This window comes from Perca flavescens, chromosome 18, assembly GCF_004354835.1.
Source record: "Perca flavescens isolate YP-PL-M2 chromosome 18, PFLA_1.0, whole genome shotgun sequence".
NCBI lineage: Eukaryota > Metazoa > Chordata > Actinopteri > Perciformes > Percidae > Perca > Perca flavescens.
The window spans coordinates 24,732,299-24,753,535 of NC_041348.1; the positions used below are offsets into that span (position 1 = coordinate 24,732,299).

Sequence of the window (21,237 nt, forward strand, 5' to 3'; positions counted from 1 at the left end):
GAATTCCACTTATAAAGCTTCAACAGCAGTGGTAAACATGCTCCTGTCCCATCTTTTTTGGAACGTGTTGCAGGCATGAAATTCAAAATGAGTGAATATTTGCTAAAAAAAGAATAAAGTTTATCAGTTTGAACATTAAATATATTGTCTTTGTAGTGTACTCAATTGAATATTGGTTGAAAAGGATTTGCAAATCATTATATTCTGTTTTTATTTCCGTTTTATACAAAGTCCCAACTTCATTGGAATTGGGGTCAGTATTACATTTTATGAGCTCAATATTGGTTTTGTATGTAAAGTTTTAATCTGCAAAGTGAGGGTTAACTATAGCTGTGAAATACAGTGAGAGAGAAAAAATGTAGTGAATTCGAAATATACAGTAGAATACAATAGAAACACTACAGTAAAGCACTGTACCTCAACATTGTACTTCAATACACGCCTCAAGTACATGTTGCCGTTACATTCCACCAAATTGCGCAAATTCTCAACACTTGCATACCATCTCCAGAATTTCTAGGCTCATGCAGGCCAAATGTTGAGAAATCCTCCCTTAAAAGTCCCTGCATCTATCACTTTCCGCCCACACACCAGCTCAGATTAACCTCTGTGGACCAAGTGGTGCAATAATTAATGTGGAAAACATGAAGTAGCCTACAGGGCAGGTTATCAAACAATACGCGTGGGAAGATTAAAAAGGAAGGCTTCTTGACATCTATGCTTGATATATGATCTCCATTCGAATGATAAACTCTACAAAATCAAAAAGTTTGACTGACTTTGCTACCCTGTTATGGTTTATGTGTGTGGGGGTGGTGGTGCTCGACAAACACTGAATGACAGAGAGGAAGAAAGAGAGAGGGCTCGCTCTCCCTCCCACCGCTCGTGCGCACCGACTGTGACTGCGCTCCCTCTCCTCCATTCGAACATGGCGAAACTCTTTGCCATTATACCACCGCCGCCGCCGCCGCCACCATCACCTTCCTCCAGTACGTCGTCATCACCGCCACTATCTTCGCCATCACTATCACCATTATCTCCGGTAGCGTGATGACCCGGGAGGATGGAGAAGTTGTCGGCGAGCCTGTCGGAGATCACTTGGAGCCCGTTGGCGCTGCCGTTGGACGCGGTGGTGAGCAAGTTCCGTCTGCCCACTCTGGTCCGTCTGGCCCACGGTAAGAGGCAGAAACTCGCTCCTCCGTCGGTTCATATCACCGGGGTTGAAACTGACAGCAGGCTAGTGATGATAAATGGCGGTAAATGTGGTTTTCAAATCAGCAAAAGAGGTCAACTCAAACTTTCATCGAGGAAAGTGTGTTTCTTAGGTTTTTAGTATAACGACACTGGGTAAGAACAAGTGTAGCAATTTACTGAAGCGAGTAGCTCAACTGTGTCAAGATGGGCAGGAGAAATTACAGCTTCCGGTCAATGTTTTCAAAATAAATCTTAAACCTTGGCCGTTGTCAATAAGGAAACCCCTTTTTGGAGATGAACTAACATTTTGAATAATAACATTAATAAATAATTATTATCAGTTATCAGTAGCTTAGAGCATAACCTAGTTGGGAATAATGTTGATGGAACAGCCTCTGTTAGGAAAACAATAATTAATTTAGGCAGACATTATGAGAAGGATAATTAGTCGTAGGCTAATAGTTTAAAGCAGGAATTTTAATGAATTTAAACAGTTAAAGAGTAAATAGAAGGCTTGTGTCTTTTAACGGTACACTGTGTAGGAATTTCTTAGAGATGGTCCGATACCATTTTTTTTGCTTCCCAATACCGATTCCGATACCTGAACTTGCGTATCGGCCGATACCGAGTACCGATCTGATACCAGTGTGTCATATATTTTATTATGTGTTAACAACTGTATACTACTATGTAGTAGTCTCCCACATTATTTGCAATTTATATAAATGATTTGGCAAAGGAAATTAAAGCATTGAATTGTTGGATAAGATGTGGAAATGAAATGATAAGTATTTTTTTTTGTACGCGGATGATATAGTACTACTGTCTCCATCTGAAGATAATCTGCAGCGCATGCTGTCTTATATTGATGATTGGTGTAATAAATGGAGATTGTTCATCAATAGAAAGAAAACGGAAATAATTCACTTTAGAGAACCTTTAACTACTCGCAGCACTTATGAGTTTAAAATTGGGTCACACAAGCTGAACTTTGTAGACTCATATAAATATCTAGGTTTTTATATTGATGAACATATGAATTTTAGAAATGGTGTTAAGGTTCTTGCTGATTCAGCACGTAGAGCTTTGGGAGGAATTATTGGTAAAAGCAGGAATCTGAAAGACATAAGTTTTCAAAAGTATTCTAAATTGTTTCAAGCCTGTGTGCCCTATACTTGATTATATTGTGGGTGTTAGAGGACTTAGGAATATATCTAATTGTGAACTAGTGCAAAATAGTGCTATAAGATATTTTCTGGGTGTGCATAAGTATACCCCTACATTGGCGATAGTGGGAGACATGGGATGGGAATCATATGAGGCTCGCTGGAAGATATGTATGGCCCAGTTATGGAATCGTCTATTAGATATGGACGCAAATAGGTTGACAAGGAAAATATTTCTCTGGGATAAACACATTCTTGGTCTTTGGTCTAACGACATATGCAAATTGTTTTGTAATTATGGTTTTGGGGATTTGTTTCTTAATAATGAAAAGCTGCATATCGGTTTGTTTAAAGAATCTGTGTTTGCTAAAGACAAAAAGCAGTGGGCTGATGATATATGGGCTAAGCCAAAATTGCGTATTTTTGTAATGATAAAACCAGAATATGGCACTGAGAATTATGTTGTATATAATTTGTCCTTATGTGCTCAAGTGAGATCTGGTGTTTTTATGAACTAAAGTGCAGTCAGTGCAGGCTTTCAATGATAAGCGCCTCTCACTGATCTCCTTCTCCGTTTCAGCTGGTTTCAGTCACGTGACGGTGGCTCTGAATGAAAACGCGTTGGGGATTAGCTTGACAAGTAGGCTAGTGCTTTATGTCCCTCTCAGCGATTATAGTTTTTTAAAATGGCGGAACGACATGGAAGCCTCCTTGGACTTGCCCGTCCAATGTAAATACAGATGAGAAATTCTTCGCTTACGAGGATAAGTCAGATCATTGGCAGGGGTAATTTTACACCAATGAGGACATATTTATGAATGAAGACATTGATTTTAGATAATAAAATACTTAAACACTACACAGCGTACCTTTAAAGATATATGTAATATTTCTCACTAAAATGTATAAAAACAACTAAATGTTATATCTTTTGTTGTTGTGTACTTACATTATCCCAAATGTTTCCAACTATGTTCAAACACAGAAAAATCTGTAATTTATCAATGACATATCCATATTGAGCGTGTGGTTTGGATGCCTGTCATATAACCTTTAACCCCTCAAGTTGCTTTTACTCAAAGCAAAACACGGGAAACGCCCAAAATCCTTAGATGATAACATTAGAGAGGGATTGTAAATCATAATGTTACAGTATTATACTCAGTAATACATAATTTTTCTGCCACACAGCATCATTTTTTAATTAATTACATGCCACTTTGCAACACAGTAATACAGTGACCCATATCAGACCCCAGGAGCTGGCTGAAATCGAGCCACCACAGCAGCCAACCGAAGGTCTCCGGTCTGCCCTGGAGCTCCCGCCTGAATCTATGATCTCGGGTGTGCTTTACTATTGTAGTACCAATTTTTATTTTGGCTGACGGGCTCAATAAAGATGTAGCTCAGATTTGCTCTGAATTAAAATAGCTTTACAGTGCATGCATTAGTCAAATTAGGTTTCTTTTAAAATGAGCTGTGCTGTCAAAGCAAATGTGTCATAGTCAATCAATCGTTATAGAGTTTTTTCATCACAGGCAACATTTTGGACATTATTGATGTAGTTTGACAAAATATTGGAGAAGCCACTATTGGTGGTCTAAAGTATGGAATATAATGACACGTTTTATACACTGGCCCAGCTGCCCGGGCACATTTGGTGCTCTTATTTTGAAACCAACGCCGCTTTATTTCCGTTATTATTTTGATTAAATCTGGCTGTCTTGATACAGCTGCTGCATTTACTCTGGACGCCGACTTTTCTGGTTCACACCAACCATTGAGTAACATTTGTGTTCAGTTTTTCTATTTATTTGTTTCATGTTTTGCCGCCAAAATGATTCTCTGCATCACCAGATTTGGTGTCTTTACTTTGGGAACGTCATGGCCAAAGTTGTTCCTGTCCAGCGAGGGCCCGGAAAACCACAAAGTATCTGTTGTTCTGCTGAAGTGCTGCTCAATTCTTTTCATATGTAAATGCTGTAATCTGTCGGTGAATGTGGTGAATACTAAACGAGCAGCGACGAGGAGGAAAACCTCCGACTTTCCTTCTTGGACAAAAGCGCGCACCCGAGCCGTGTCATGGTCCCCGAAAATTACGCACCTTAGCCGACTTCTGGCCGCGCGCGTGCATGGTACAGCGAGAGAGAGAGAGAGAGAGAGAGAGAGAGAGAGAGAGAGAGAGAGAGAGAGAGAGAGATAACCCGTAGATATTCATTAACTGCACTGTAGCACTTGTTTGCACAACCAGCCAACCCACTTGGTGGTTAGTTATTTACAGCAAGGCTTGATATCAGCATTAAGCTGTTACCCTCCATTTCACATTTAAAACAGCACAACAACAGTGTTTTGTCTGCATGGAGAGACTGTGGTTCAGTGTGGGGGTGTAATTTAGTGTGATGAATTTATTAAACTTATGAATGATCCAGAGTGCACGCTATAAAATACTCGCACAACAGATAATGTACAGCCATGATGGAAAAGTAGGCTACATTATGCTACACAAGAGGCAAGTGATGTCATACATTAAGTGTCAGTTAACCCAAATCACATGAAAACATGCTCTCATATAACCCAGGTGGAATTATCTGTGGCTGTAACCAGTGGTGGAAAGTAACCACATAATTTGCTCATACTGTAAACATACTTAAATTGTTTGAGGTGCTTGTACCCTATTCTTATTAATGTTATTATATACTTCTACCCCACTACATTTCAGAGGGAAATGTTGTACTTTTTACTCCATTTGACAGGTACCTTTGATTTTGCAGATTAAGATTTTACATACAAAACATAGATTAAGATTAAAGATACAATGCATTGTTATAGATTCAATCACCCAATGACATGTAAAGTGCATAATATGATAACACAATATATTATAATGATAATACTTAATAAGGAGCCATTCTGCATAAAGAGTACTTTCACTGTTGATACTTAATAGCATATATTAGTACATGTTGCTGATAATAGTGGTGTACTGTTGAAGGTGGGACTACTCTAATATTCTAACATATTCTCGGTTACTTAAAATATCCACCTCACTGTGCACTGTTTTTTACTTTTGGTGTGAAATAAATCCAATGAAAATAAACCCAAACTTCCACACAATTGTTTCCTTTGCAAACAAGCAACTTACTGTCTAAACATTCTATCAAACAGACATTCAATATTGGATTTATATAATAATGGGTGTTTGCAATGGAGACAACTGTGCAGTTGACTTCTTTTCACAGACTCTTTTTACATGCAGTATCTTTCTGACTCGTGGTAATTTGCGGCAACTCCTGAAAACTGTTGACAGCAACGCCTGTGAGTCATCCAGAGTAACCATGTGTTTATGGAAAAAGGCATTACTGTTGTGTACAATTTTTGCTTTGAGCGCAACAACAAAAAATCCCCTTCATCGCTCTTGGACGGTAGCTGTAGTCTTAGCGGTGGGGACAAAAAAATCAAAACGATCTGCATGGCTCCATAACTGCAAGGTATTAGAGGGAAAATGTGTCTTTTTGTGATTTTGGCGAACTGACCCTTTAACATGCAGAAAAACCTTTGACATGTCCTCTCATCGTCTGTCCTGTGTTTGTATTCAGCCATCCATCAACATGATTGTTTGATCAAAAGGTAGTAACAGCTATCAGTCAGCAACATGAACAGATCTGCATCCATGTGAGTCTGTGTGTGTGTGTGTGTGTGTGTGTGTGTGTGTGTGTGTGTGTGTGTGTGTGTGTGTGTGTGTGTGTGTGTGTGTGTGTGTGTGTGTGTGTGTGTGTGTGTGTGCGGGTTGTACAATAGTGGGTTGCCAGTTGCACAGCAGGATCCTGATGAGTAGGTTAGGGGTGGAGAACTGTCACCGATAGTAGTAATTACAGACTCTGAATCCTGAATGCATGTGGGTGTTTGTGTGTGGGGAGTGTTTTAGTGTTTTTCATTGCTTGGCTACCTACTGTATTCTGACTTTAGAAATTAAAAACCTCTCTTTTTGAATTAAAATTGTTGTTAATCCTAATCCATTTCTGTGTGTTAATGTGTTCCAGGTGAATGTGTGGAGGGGCTTTCGGAGGAGGATGTGGTGCTGTTACACTCCTGCCGTCAGTGGACCACTGTGACTGCTCACAGCTTAGAGGAGGGACACTACGTTATTGGACCCAAGATAGACATCCCTCTGCAATACCAGGGTGAGCGCACGCATGCACGCACGCACGCACACACGCACGCACGCACGCACACACACACACACACACACACACACACACACACACACACACACACACACACACACACACACACACACACACATTTTACCCTAAACTGAAATCTCTGGGGGTGAATAAATGTCCCAAAGATTTTTTTGTCACAAGGTCAACAATTTCCACTTGCTCTATGTCAAGTAACGGCTGATGGGTAGAAATGTCCTTGCTTTGAATAATAGGGTTGGTCACCATGCTCTAAAGATGCATTCTAAAAATAAAATAAAACAAGTTCAAGTTAAATATTTTATTCTCATGTGAACCTAGTTGATAAGAATTTGTGTTAGTCCATCTTAAATACAACAGAGACACATATTTACAATATAGAGGAACAGTCTCCTACTTGGTGATTCATCATGAACTTGGCAGATAACATTCAAAAACTTAAGACCTTAAGACCTTATGACATAACAGTGTGACATAACACAGAAGCAAAATATACGTAAACTCCCAGAATCAAGAAAGGTGAGTTTCGCATTATCATCCCAATCTATGATTTACTGTAATTTGAACGGTGAAATGGTACATTTGCATTTTGCAGGGTCGAGGGTTCAAACCCCACCAGGGGTTGACTGGAATCTTTCTTTGTAGAGTTTGCACGTTCTTCTGCACGAGTTTGTGTGACCGTCCTCTGGTTGCTTCTTCCAAAAGGCATGCGTGCCAGGTATTAGAGAGATACCCCTGCCATTTATCTTGTCTAAGACTTTATCTCAAAGCCAGACACTACAAACTCATGCTTATGCAAAAAAACAAAACTGATTTGTGTGAAATTGGAAAATCATTAATTAAATGATCATTTTTCAACATGTAGGCCTACTGTTAAGTGGTCACATTTAACAATATTGATTGATGCGCAGCCAAATACCCACATCCAACCAGCTACTGTAGATGTGACCTTCCCTGACTCCTCCTGGTCTATTGACCTACCGTCTTCCTGCTGAATGAGTCCAGTCAGTATGATCTCACCGGAGCTCAATCCCCACAATCCCATTGTTCAGACTGTCCGATCAGTCACATTATTCACTGTGTAACTGGATCCTAATGCCTCCTCTTCATTCATTTCCTCCACCGATGGAGTGCTGATGTCACCTCACTCTGCTGCCGCCTCGCAGGCTCCTTTTCGGAAGAATGAAAGAAAACTTGGGAGGGGGGGTGTGTGTTGAGGTCATTGTCATTTTAGACATTTCCGCTTGCGGAATCATGTGACCGCCATTACTGGCAATACAAGCGGTTTGCAGCAAGAAGTAAACAGCTCAAAAGCCAACATACACTATATAAATGTAACAGACGTACTGACTCAACAGGAGCTCTCTTGGTTTCACTATAGTAGAAGGACTTTAATTAAGTCCAAGTCCAATAAGGGATGTCTCAGCATGACAATGGGCTGTAGTGTAACCAGGGTTTCTTAAAGGGGCGTTCCAGTGATTTAGTATTACACTTCCATAAAGAGACTCACATTCAAAAAGAGCTGCCAAGAATAAGCACATTGGGAACATGTGAACCTTTGTACTGCCATCTTATTTAATGTCTCACACTCTAAATCGCCTTCTCTTAAAAGGTGAGCAGACACTGTACAGATTAAGGTAAAGGTACTTTATTTGTCACATACACGTACATGTAGCGAAATTCATTCTCTGCATTTAACCCATCCCTCAAGGGAGCAGTGGGCAGCCAATGACAGCGCCCGGGGACCAACTCCAGATCTGAGCCAGTGCCTTGATCAAGGGCACTGCCTGGAGAACCTAGTACATGTTTTTGATGGTGGGGGAAACCGGAGCACCCGGAGGAAACCCACGCAAACATGGGGAGAACATGCAAACTCCACACAGAAAGGCCCCGGAACGACCTGGATTCGAACACAGAACCTTCTTGCTGTGAGGCCACAGTGCTAACCATTGGGCCACCATGCTGAAAAAAAGCCCAATTTTAACCCTGAATGGGTCACCCAAACCAATTTTATTCCTGCCAGATTTGTTCTCGTTTGACATTCAGTTTTAGGGGGGGTCACTGTTACTTGTCTGAACCATCATGTGGCTGTTGGGCGATCAGATGGACCTCTGGCTTGGCAGGAATTTGAGTGTCTGCCCAGCTTTAAAAGATACAAAGCAGCAGGTCCATGATTTACTTCCACCTTTTTTTCAGGTAGAGGTAACTGTAGACAGGAAACTAAAATGGTTGCACTGCTGGAAAAGAGGCTTTACTGTAACATAGTTTCAAAAGGTTTCAATAACAGCCTTGTACGGGCTGCCATACGACATTGGGATAGTTGTATTGTTGGGGGCGTTTCTGTCGCTGGACCCTGCAGCATTCCATCAACCCGACATCAGTTGTGAACCAATTTTACTGATGCATTCCAGTAGCAAAGGAAAAGCCAGCCAAAAAAAAGCCAATTTAAATGTACGCCTACTTTTAGGATGCTTTTTGTCTCTTTAAACATGACAGGTGAGTTGTTGTTGAATCAGAAGCCACCGCCAGTGATGAGCTAATGTCTGTGTGATGACTTCATACAGGAAGTCTAAATAAGCTTAGGATGAGAGAGCAATATGGGGATAGACAACAGGATGCTCCGTCCTCCTTAACCTCTCTCTGTCTGTATCCTCCTCTGTCCATCAGTGAGAGAGCCAAGGATGACTGAAGGGCAGAGGACAGAAAAGCTGAATGAACAGGTTTCAGCAAAGTAAGTGGCGCCACAGCCACCCTGGTAATGTGGAACTGGTGGCCAAAGGATTTAAAAGCCTGAGTGGTTCCGTTTTTTATTTCTTGAAAGGTAGTAATAGCTTGTTACACCTCAGTTCTGTTAGGAGTCCCACTACTTTAGGCGGGGCGGTGGTGGGTTGTGTGGAAAAGTAGCACTTGCTGGTATTGTTCGGTGGGTGGAAGCTCCTTATCCTGGGGGTCTGTTTGAATTGGATGGTGGGGGTTGGAGAAAGAGGAGGAGAGAAAGGGAGGGAGGTGCTGGCGAGGAGGATGTTGGAGTTTGGTATTCTGCTCTGCCTCCCAGACCAAAAAAAAACTTTCTCATGTCTCTTTCCCTCACACACACACAAACATTTAGACTGTGAGTAAAAGGAGGATCCTTGAGGGTCGTAGTAGTTAAAGGCAATCAGATAAACTGGTAAATAAGAAGAAAGGATAATGTGATTTTAAAAAGGCTGATTTGGAGCTAATTTGGCATTCCTAAAATGGTCTCTACACGTCAAAAAGTGGCACAACCCCCCCAAAAAAAGAACAGTTTACAGAACACAAACAGTTACTGGGTGAAAGATTTACAGACGGAGGAGGGGATGAGCAAGGGAAAGAAAGGGTGAAAGTGTGTGAGTGTATGTGTGAGTGTCTCCATGGTGATGTGTCTCTGCTCTGCGTGAGAATGGGGGTCCTTTATTGGTTGCCATGCCAACCCCGTCGGCTGTCGATTGGTCGAGAGCTGGTGCCAGGTCATAGGTCACGGAGGTGTCTTTGTATTCTTCTCGTCCAAACAGTGTCTACTACGGATGTGTGTGTGTGTGTGTGTGTGTGTGTGTGAGTATGAAGTAAGACTGTAGGAAGTCAAAAACAGAAAAGACAGAACAAAAACCTCTCCTTTTTCCTCTCTTTACTTCCTCTTCTCCCCTCTTGTCTTCCTCTACTCTTCTCTCCTACATTCCTTCCTCCTCCTTTCCCCCCTTTCCTTCGTTTTCCTCTTTCCTCTGGGCTCCCTCCACCTTATTCTTCTCTCATGCTTTTCTCCACTTCCTCTTCCTCCTTCCATCTCTTCTCTTTCCACCATCCCGCTCCCGTCCTCTCTGTAGGGAAGTTCAAGTTGTTGGATGAAGACCGAGACGTCAGGGATCCGGTCCAGTATTTTTCCAGTGTGGAGGAAGTTGCCGCAGTCTTCCCTGACCGGGTCTTTGTCATGGAGACGATCACTTTTAGCGTCAAGGTTTGAGTAACATAAGAATATCATGCTGAAACGTTTCTGTCATGCAATATCCTATCCACGCATCCATACGTGTGTATGCTGCAGGTGGTTTCAGGCGAGTTCAGTGAGGACAGTGAGCCCTACAGCTTCACTCTGCAGGCTGGAGATGAGCTGTCACTCATGGGGAAGGCGGAGCTTCTCTGTGCCACGCCCTCTAAGGACAAGACTGGACTGAGCGCGCTCTTGAGACGCCTGGGAAAGACTCCTAGAAGTACGTAAGGCCAAACTTTTGGGTTCTATGTCTTATGGAGTCCTATTTCAGGGGTTGTTCATGACATGAGAATGAAAAGCGTGACAGTCAGTGACATCATCGGTAACACTGTATTGGAAAAGAACGTTCATTCTGGGGCGACCTCTAGCTTACCCAGTAAGAGCGTGCACCCCATGTGGGCTGTCCTTTGGTGCATGTCATCCCCTCTCTTTCTCTCCCCCCATTTCCTCTCTATCACTATCGAAAGTAAAAGGGAAAAGCCCTAAAAAAGAAAAAAAAAGAAGAAAAAATAACTGTATATGGTCTATTTTTGGAAGTGATATGGATGTTTTTGCTTTGACGCCGGTTGGTTTCGGTTCAAAACTTAAAAAAACTTTTTTCTATATACTGTGGTCACATTACACTTCCATCCCACAAATATTCTCTCCCATTCACTTCTAAGCATGCGTTGCCTGTTTCAGTTCCAGCGACTTGTTTGTTCAACTTGCAACTCTGCATTGTCGGCCTATAGAAGCAGCGATGCACTGTATCTGGAAATTAAGTTAATCATTCTAGTGTTTTTCATCACCATGCTTAATACATCACGCTAGAGCTGGGCAATATATCGATATTATATCGATATTGTGATATAAGACTAGATATCGTCTTAGATTTTGGATATCGTTATATGACATAGGTGTTGTCTTTTCCTGGTTTTAAAGGCTGCATTACAGTAAAGTGATGTCATTTTCTGAACTTACCAGACTGTTGTAACTGTTATTTGCCTTTTCCCTACTTAGTCATTATATCCACATTACTGATGATTATTTATAAAAAATCTCATTGTGTAAATATTTTGTGAAAGCACCAATAGTCAACACCACAATATCATTGCGGTATCGGTATAGAGGCATTTGGTCAAAAATATTGTGATATTTGATTTTCTCCATATCGCCCAGCCCTACATCACGCTATCAACTTTTGAGAAATATCATTGAGCAGAAGACCCTTGTCTAATCCAAATCCCTCTACATCTTCAGGTAAAACTCCATGCCTGGTCTGTATGAACCATCGCACCAATCAGAGCGTCAGCCTACCCTTTGGTTGCCGTGGACGCTTTTGCACACGCTCCCCTCTAGAGCAAGGCATGCTGGGAGGGGAGCACACGGTACGCAGCATCATCGAGAGGGTCCGCCTCCCCGTCAACGTGTCCGTGCCTTCTCGGCCACCACGAAACCCCTACGACCGCCACGCGGTGCGAGAGGGCCACCGCTACAAGCTGCTCAACATCATCAGCAAGACGGTGGTGCTCTGCATGGTACTCCGCCGACAGGAAGTCTCCCCCTCCCACTTCCTGCTGCTGCGCTGCATGCCCCGGTTCAACGTGGCCGAGGCCTCTGTCCACACGGCAGCGCTGGAAAGCCTCCTACTGCGACACGCGTTCGACCCGGATGCCTACTCTCGAGCTGTTAGAGAAACCCGGCCGGAGCTGGAGTGTATGACAGAGGAGTGTGTGAGCCCGCGGCGCTCCCGCATGTGTGTGTCGGGTCAGGACTCCTTGGCACCGGCGCTGCAGCGCCTCTCCATGTGCGGGTACGGGGGCGGGGTTTCGGACAGCTTATCACAGCGCTGCAGGGACTCTCTTGGAGAGCGGCTGGGGGAGGGGCCAGGTGAGGAGCGGGAGTATTTCACTCCTGAGTGGACCGAGGCTGAAATGAGGACCAGTGAGGAAATCCCTTACGAGGAACTCTGGACCAATCAGAACGCAGAGGGCTTGGGGAAGGAGCCAAATCTCATCTCCTTTCATTCGTCTGCCTCATTGGACGGATCTCTCGGTACCATGGTGACGAGAGTGTCTACCCCGCCACCCGTACCTCCCAAATCTGATGCTGTGAGTTTCAGTCTTCACCTCCTGTCCTCTGTCTCTCGTTCCTCTTATCGGTCCACAGCAGCATCCGGTTGTTAGAAGTCAGGATGCCTGGTTTGAATTATTCATACATTACAGCTTTTAAAACCTCAATGGACATACACACACACACACACACACACAGGCACACACACAGGCGCGCACGCACACACTCACACCCACACACCACTACACGTTAATACATATCACCAAGGATGCAGGTACATGTGTGCTGGAATACAATAATTCCATAAATAGCACAGAGCCAGTTCAGTCTTGATGGTAGAGTAGAATACTGATGGAGCCTTTGGTTTTAAGAATGACCAAACTATTATCGATTTCACGATCGAAGATGGCCACAACCATTTCCGATGATTAGAACAGAAAACAAAAGATGGCGATTGCTGATTGTATCGGCACTACACTTCCCAAAAATCACTTCAGAAATCAGAAAGCGTGGCCGCTCTTTTTTTTTTTGTCTTAGAGTTTCAGTGCAATTAAGTTTTTGTTTCTGTGTTTTTTTTGTGTGTGTTTTTGTCTGCTCAGCCACGTATAGATGGAAATTTCGCTTGACAAATTACTTAAACGACAAATCTAAAAATGGTTATCCATAATTAATTTGATAGAGTAATTATAAATGCATTAATGCGGTATATCGAACCACATTTTTAGTTTAGTTTAATGACAACACTAAAGCTGTACACCCTCCTCCTACCCAGCCTCATGGAGGGTTCACTCATTAGTTCATTCATCAGGGTTTCCTGATGAAAAGCTAAAACTTATTCCTGAGGGTCTCCTGTCTGTATTTTAAGCTACCTGGATAGAAAATGTGAGCACCTCATAATTTTAAAAAAAGATGAGGGGACACAACTTTTCTTATAGAGGAAAGGCACGTAAACTCAATCCAGAGCACTTGAATTAATAGCTTTAAAAGTTAAAGTTTAAATTCCCTGGAAATGTAAAATGCATCTCTTCCTATACAAAAAGGTGTTCCGCTGCATGACGTTGCAACCAAACCGTGAGTATTTAGAAGTATAATACTACTGGCCTTCATGAACAACATGTGGTCGTAACATTACCGTGGTACATCACTTGATAGAAAGCTTTGGTGACAGAAAAGGGAAATTGATTTTATTTGACATAAAGGAGAAAGTTGTGGAATTTTTCTTTCTAGTGCAATGTGTCATATATGACGTGTAACTGAATTTATTTGTCAGATTGTTGTGGCTACATTTTTTTATGCTTTTTTCTTTTTGGTTAACTTGTTGAGTTCAGGCCTGTATGTGCTCTGACAAAGCTCAGTCTAAACATTGTACTCTATCCACTTATTGTTTCACGCTTCTCATGTTCAACTGGAGGCTCTTATGTTCCTCTATAAGATATATGAAACCATTTAAAAAACAAATGTTTTATTAAAACCAGGAAACGGTGTGTCAAGTTGAAAACAAAGGTTGTTTTCTTTACTGATCTGTTCTCACTTTGGAGTTATTAGGTTGTTCTTCAAGGTTAGTACTCACATCCTGTGTTTGTAAGGGGGAAATTATCACGCTTTGTTTTGCTTAATTAACTTTTTTCTTTCAAAGTGATGGCAGCTAGAAGCGGTACAGAGAGTGTGTGGGTGTTAATGTCTGCTATGCAGCTGAATTATACCCTGTCACACACAGCCTTCTTCATTCCCATGATATTTAGCCTGCCAAGACACTGTGTGTGTGTGTGTGCGTGCGTGTGTGTGTGTGTGTGTGTGTGCATGTGTGTATGTGAAGAGCTTGCTACTGTGTGTGAGGGAGTTTGTTTGAGGTGTAAAGGTCACCAAATTTGACATTTACCAAGCAGAACATTGAGACAAGCCAGCAGAGACACACACACACACACACACACACTCCCATAAAGCCTTATGAGAAGTCAAGTTGTGCGAGTTAACCTTTTTGCTGTTTTGTAGCTCTCATTTTCTGTGTGTGTGTGTGTGTGTGTGTGTAGGTGAGAGAGGAGTGTCGCTACTTGATTGCCCCTCCGGTTCCCCCTCGCTGCTCTAAAGGAGGCTCCATCTCCAGTCCGGTCCCAAGCCCTCCCGTCCCACCTCGCTTCCCCAAAACCTCCACCTCCCCGAGGCCCAACCTCTCCTTCTACTCTTCTGGACTTCAGGACAGGTACAGTGTGAATGTTTAGCTTGTGCATGCAACAAATCACATTTATTTGGAAATATTAGTATAATTGTGAAAGGATTGGCAGCCTTTTTTCTGGCCTCGACACGTTTTAGGCTGGGTTCACATAGTCTGCACGAGAAGTTGAGACGGATTCAACTTTTGCAGAAATGCATCCCGTTTTGAGGCAGTGTGAAAAGCTCGTACAGTAAACCTCATTGCCTTTATCGTTGCCACAAGAAAGTAAAAAAAACTATAAGGGTAAAAAAAACGAAACACAAGCACTTTACTGCCTACTGCAACAAGCTCCAGCCCAAAACACAGTCGCTCGTCCCTTTTCTTTCTCTCTTTCTCGGTGAAATAAAGCTGCCTTTCAGTGCGGGCAGAAATGTCAAGATCTATAAACGGTCGGACGGAAAACGTTAGGCTCGTTCGCGATGAGCCAGGTCTGCGCAGAATCGATCACCGCCGATCGGCGCCCAGTGCGTGCCGGTTAGATTTGTGTCCGACGTGATCCCGACTTGCTCTGACTTCAAGCACACGTGGGCAACGAGAACCTCACGAGATCAAGGCGGCCGCAGTTCTGAGACGCAGGCAGCAGCAGCGCAGTTGCTTTTCACCGACTGCAAGACCCAGGCGGACCCAGGGGCATGCTGGGAAACGCTGATCTAACAGCTGATTGGTTCAGAATCGACTCAACTTGATGACATTTTATATAAACTTTTTATTGATTTTGAATTGGAGGGATTTTAACTGCTTTGTCTGATTTAAAGGCTTATTGTGTACAGAACACATGTTGTGTGGCTGATAGTGACGTTTAGAAGTCAGAGAGACTAAATAAATAAATCTGGCTATAATATATATATAATCTATAAGGCTGCTGGAATTGGCTGGAAACTGTCCGACTCTACCGCTTTTGTCACCACCATCGGCTGCTGCCGCCGCTCTCGTCCACTTAACAGGCGAGGCGCAGTTCATCTCGAAATCAGCAGTGTTGGGCAAGTTACTTCCAAAATGTAATACATTATAGATTACTAGTTACTGTCATTTGAGAGTAATTAGTTATATTACAATATTACTGTCTCTGAATTGTAATGCGTTACACTACTTTTGCATTACTTTTGAGTTACTTTCACCAAAATAACAGCAGAAGTTTGACTTGGCAGCTAGCTTGTGAATTTCACAACCGGATCAATAAAGTCTCCTCTTTATCCACTTTGATACATCATAGATTATTCATAATATTTTGTATAATTAATATGGATATGCAAAGTAACTAAAGCTATAAAACTAGACAAGTAAAACATACAATAGGCAAGTAGGAGAAAATGAAAATACTCAATTAAAAGTACCATACAGTTGTATTGAAGTACAGCATTGTTGTAAAATGTTTGTTTAAAGCACTTGAATAAGAAATTCATGTTGTTTAGTTTAAAACAGTCTAAAGGAAATGGTCAATAGTGTGATTAAAACTCACTATTTACATTATTTACAGTACTTGATTTACAGCTGATATGTGAAAATCTCCACAACCTTATTTAACAAGTAATTTAGTTTTACTGCGAATTGTCACAGGAAGTGCTTTTATTTTGAAGTAGCCTACACGGATGTGTACTCTTTCTAGCTTGTGTTGAGATGAACGTGAGACCCTAGATGCAAACATGTCCGTCAAGTTAAGTTGATCACTTTCTTGTTTGTAAAACTGCAACGTATTGAACAGTAAATGACAAGCGTTTTTGGTCGACATTCGAAGCCCTTCCACTACAGGCATAGTTCCTCTCCACGGCTGGTAAACTGCAATTATATTTACATGTAGCAAGGCTAAACATTAAACATTAATTCCTGACATGTTTAAATCTGTCAGCGGCTCGGACACACTGCTGTCCGCGCTGACGTACCGTCACCTGTTGTTGGGACACGATGTTATGAAATAATACTCAGGGCTTTTTTTTTCCTGTGATCAAATGTTTCGCAGTGTTGGGAAATTGTTAAATGTTGTGTTAAAATGCGTTGTAACTCGCGTTACTGAGATTGTAACGGGTATAATATTACCGAAATGTAATTAGTAATGCGTCATATTACTGCGTTACAGCAAAAAGGAATACATTACTGTAATTACGTTACTTTTGTAACGCATTACTCCCAACACTGGAAATGAGCCTAATGATTGTGAAGTGTAAAGTCTACAACAGGGCGTAACACAAATTTCAGTGCCATTTCAGTGACACTCCCACCGCCGCACAACCATGGGACGAATCGCCGGATTGCACTCTGGATGTACTTTACGGTTCAAACAGAAAGCCACCAAGGATGCCACCGAATCTCATCCTTCTTGCTCTTTAAAGCAGATAATACATGAACGTTAACAGGGACAAATAGCAACTTTCTACTGAGAAATTCAAAACCTGCCACCTGCCTTATCAGCATTGCAACTGGACCACAGACAGTTTGGAGATTCTGGTGTGTTGTGCTAGTAGTGGCTAAACTCCATCTGCTGATGATCATGTCATATGATCGAAAGCTCCAGAGCAGCTACTTAAGGAACCTTCTGGTGAGATTATTTGGTGATGCAGTTGGTTGAAAAGGAAACATTTTGTTGCTGTCTAGCTGACGTATAACCACTGTATCGACGGTATTTCAATGGTAATGTTCCAACGTGTTACGACCTGCTTGACGTTGAAATATATTCATTTAAATACTGTTAAAATAATGGTTAATTACTAATAAGTTTGGCAGTTTTAACTAGAGATTGCCCGATACCACTTTTTTGCTTCCCGATACCGATTCCGATACCTGAACTTGTGTATCGGCCGATACCGAGTACCGATCCGATACCAGAGTGTCATATATTTCATTATGTTTTAACAGCTGTATACTACTATCCCTGTATGGATGTGATATGATTTCTATCTTTGCTGTCGGTCTGGCTCAGGTTAAACTCTTTGTGAAACATGAACAAACACAAACAATGAATGCCCCAGAACTTTCTTTTATTCTCCAGTTTGACAGTCAGTAGATTTTCTTTAGGGCTTTATTACGTGGTATCGGATCGGTGCATTAACTCCAGTACTTCCCGATACCGATACCAGCGTTGATATGGGAATATAACTATAAACTACCCAATAAAATGTATATTATTTCCCTTTTTCACATGAAACGTATTGGTGTATTGAGTCATGCTGACTGATTCTAGAAGCTAATGTCCCTTTCTCCTGCTCTGTCCCAGCTGCTCGCCCTCTCCAGATGCTTCCCTCTACTGTTACCCGTGCTCCTGGGCCGACTGCCCGGCCCCCAACCCTGCCAGTCCTGATCCAGCCTCTGCCACCCCCGCGGACAACACAGCAAACGCAGCCAATCCTCAGCCAGCACAGGCCACCTGGGCGGAGCCGTGGGTAGAATCCTTCACCTCCTCGGGACCTCGACTGAGGCCGCCACCTCCACAGAGCAGATTTGCCCCCTTCGGGGCGTTGAACCCCTTCAACCGCCAGTCCCCTTGCCCCTCGCCGGAGCCCACTGCCAATCCCTCCGCAGATTCCTCCAGAGGTGCAGAGGGCGGCGGGACGTCCACAGGGGTCACTGAAGGGTCGTGCGCGCCCCCTGACCCCACCTGGCGGCCTCCCGCCGACCTGTCTGTGCTGTCGCTGGAGGAGGTGTCGGCCTGCCTGCGGTTCATCGGCCTATCAGAGGCAGCGGTGGCTGTGTTCCAGAGGGAGCGAATCGACGGCAGCCTCCTGGTGCAGCTGACTGAGGACATCCTGTCACATGACTTCCACCTGAGCCGACTCCATGTCACCAAGATCACACAGTTCATACAGGGCTGGAGGCCCAAGATCTAACGCGCACACGCACGCCACGCACGCACACACACACACACACAAACACACACACACACACAATGTGCCTGTTGGCTACTGAGCCATCCTGAATGTGCCTTTCACTGTGACCAACCGGCTGCTGAGCCCCACTGACTTTGCTGAGACTTTGCTGAAGGAAACCACGCCACCCTGTGGTCAAAGTATAAAACTGACACTTGACTTGACTGGATCTCACGCCAGGAGTCTCTGACAGACTTGACTGCATACTTCCTGTCTGAATCATAGACTGGGACTAGTTTACTAACAAAAGGCTACAACAGAGAGCTACATTACGAAGGTGCCCCGTGTCAGTCCGTCTTCGGGGCAGATAGTCAACCACATGTTCGAGATGGCTTAAGGTTTTAAGCACTATATGGATTTGTGTGGCCTTCATGCTGGGATCCCACGTCATATCTGATATGAGGCGCAAACATGCATTTATTCAACATTAAAAAAATATCGGGGTGACTTTTTTCAATATGAGGGGCATTAAGAGAATTACAGCCTCTATTGTTGACCAGTAGGACATGTAACCACGCTGATGTAACACTGAATTCTGTTCCCTACCTGAGTCTCTTGCACAACCTTCTTCATCCGTTGTTCTTCATCTGTGCATTGAGCTTCAGTGGCCTGTATTTGGTATGAATAACAATTCTTAGGAGATAAGAAAGAGTTGTTTTTAAGCTAAATCAAAAAAAAAAAAGAAAAGAGAAATGCAGAAAGTCAAAAGCACCCAATGACGTAATTACCGAGTTTCTGGTACTGATCAATGATTCACTTAATATACAGTATTCTGTATCAAGGCCATTTTGTGCTTTGGGACAGTGACATTTGTATTAACATTGCCTTTAAGGGGTAACACGAGATGTCCATCTGTCTGTATAGTCAGATACACAGATATGTGTTGCCATGCTATAATAACATTTTCGACTGCCTCAGAAATAGAGTTCTCAAACTGTACCTCAGATCACTTGTTCGGATATGCTTGATTTAGCCATGCATAATAATAATAAATGAAATTACACTGAATGTGTTCACATTGTTTACTTCTTAATTACACACCACTGTATAAAACACACCGATGGCTGCTTGAAAATAATAGGTCCGTCCAGTAAAGCATAACAAAAAGCCTGAAAATATGAGGGAAGGTCCAAAGCCCCATCAGTGATGACACAATAAAATTGTTGAAGGATTATAATGTGGCATCAGATGTTAATATAACTGTTGTTATCGTCTAAATATTAAATCATAAAAAAGAATAATTCAAAAGGACCACTGCCTTTTAAAGGTGCCCTGCCACACGTATTTCATTACTTTGTGGTATTGTCTGAAGTTCTACCATGGACTCTGTAACATTTTTTGTGGAAAAAATGCCTTGGTTACCTTGTTTCAAGCCATTCTAGCGTGGTATAGAAAGCCTGCAGGAAGACTCAGCTCGATTTCTGCCAGTTCTCATTAATATTCAACAAGCTAAGCTGTTTGAATCTGATTGGCTAACGGCTAGCCAATGAGAGCCTGGCTGTCAGAATCCTTTACCCAGCCTAACTGGCTAAAAAGCTTTTGTAATTGGCCTGATTTCTTTTCAGTAGCTAGAGCTGACAGAGGAGGTAGCAGTTAATTTTCACATTCACAACATAACACAAACACATATGGACCTAACATATTAAAAACAAATGCAAGTAAAAACGGTTCTATATGGCAGAGCACCTTTTAAAGTTCACTTTCTGAGGTGAAATCCCCAATTTGACAACACAATAGAGAAACGCGCTGCAAGAAGCTCCCAACACGTTAGCCTGTGTCACAATTATTGTTTGTACATTTTTTAAGAATTTCCCAACACCGCGAAGCATTTGTTCACAGGAAAAAAAAAGCCGTGAGTAGCCTAGCCTATTATTTCATAACATCTGTGTCCCAACAGGTGACGGTACGTCAGCTCGGACAGCAGTGTGTCCGAGCCGCTGACAGATTTAAACATGTCGGGAATTAATGTTTAGGTTGTTACACGTAAATCATTGCAGTTTATCAGCCGTGGAGAGTAACTCTGTAGTGGAATGGCTTGGCGACCAAAAATGCTTGTCCTCTACTGTGACCATTTACTGTTCAATATGTTTCTGTCATGAACGGTAATAATTATTACAGTTGCAAGAAACAACAAGAAAGTGAGCAACTTAGCTTGACGGACATTTTGCATCCATAGGTTGCATCCATAGACAGTATTTGTTGCATCAACAACATGCATAACAGTTACATCTCAGTAAGCTAGCAAGAGTACACAAGGTACACAACCGACAACTTCCGTGTAGCCTACTTCAAAATAAAAGCACTTCCTGTGACGGTTCGCAGTAAAACTAGATTACTTTTAAACAAATAAGGTTGTGTACCTTTTCACATATCAGCTGTATATCAAGTACTGTAAATAATGTAAATAGTGAGTTTTAATCACACTATAATTGACAATTTCTTTTAGACTGTTTTAAACTTAACAACATGAATTTCTTATTCAAGTGCTTTAAACAAACATTTTACAACAATGCCGTACTTCAATACAACTGTATGGTACTTTTAATTCAGTATT

At 42.4% G+C, this 21,237-nt stretch overlaps 1 protein-coding gene across 2 annotated transcripts; it reads left to right on the forward strand.

Annotated features, from left to right (window-relative positions):
* The first annotated feature begins 685 nt into the window (after positions 1-685).
* gareml (GRB2 associated, regulator of MAPK1-like) lies at positions 686-19,691 on the forward strand. 2 transcript variants are annotated; one of them, XM_028605595.1, is made up of 7 exons: positions 686-1,175; positions 6,401-6,541; positions 10,402-10,532; positions 10,617-10,782; positions 11,802-12,652; positions 14,645-14,814; positions 18,035-19,691. In XM_028605595.1, exons 1-7 carry the CDS (start codon positions 1,064-1,066, stop codon positions 18,642-18,644), a joined length of 2,181 nt encoding a protein of 726 aa, XP_028461396.1. In that variant the 5' UTR covers positions 686-1,063; the 3' UTR covers positions 18,645-19,691. The 2 variants fall into 2 exon arrangements, with proteins under 2 accessions (XP_028461396.1, XP_028461397.1); XM_028605596.1 differs by lacking the exons at positions 10,402-10,532; positions 10,617-10,782.
* The last annotated feature ends 1,546 nt before the right edge of the window (positions 19,692-21,237 follow it).

Excerpts from the sequence above, each read along its gene's own strand:
- gareml (XM_028605595.1), top strand. The coding sequence starts at position 1,064 with ATGGAGAAGTTGTCGGCGAGCCTGTCGGAGATCACTTGGAGCCCGTTG. Across the intron at positions 6,542-10,401 it reads CATCCCTCTGCAATACCAGG|GGAAGTTCAAGTTGTTGGAT; the intron begins GTGAGCGCACGC and ends TCCTCTCTGTAG. Across the intron at positions 10,783-11,801 it reads CCTGGGAAAGACTCCTAGAA|GTAAAACTCCATGCCTGGTC; the intron begins GTACGTAAGGCC and ends CTACATCTTCAG.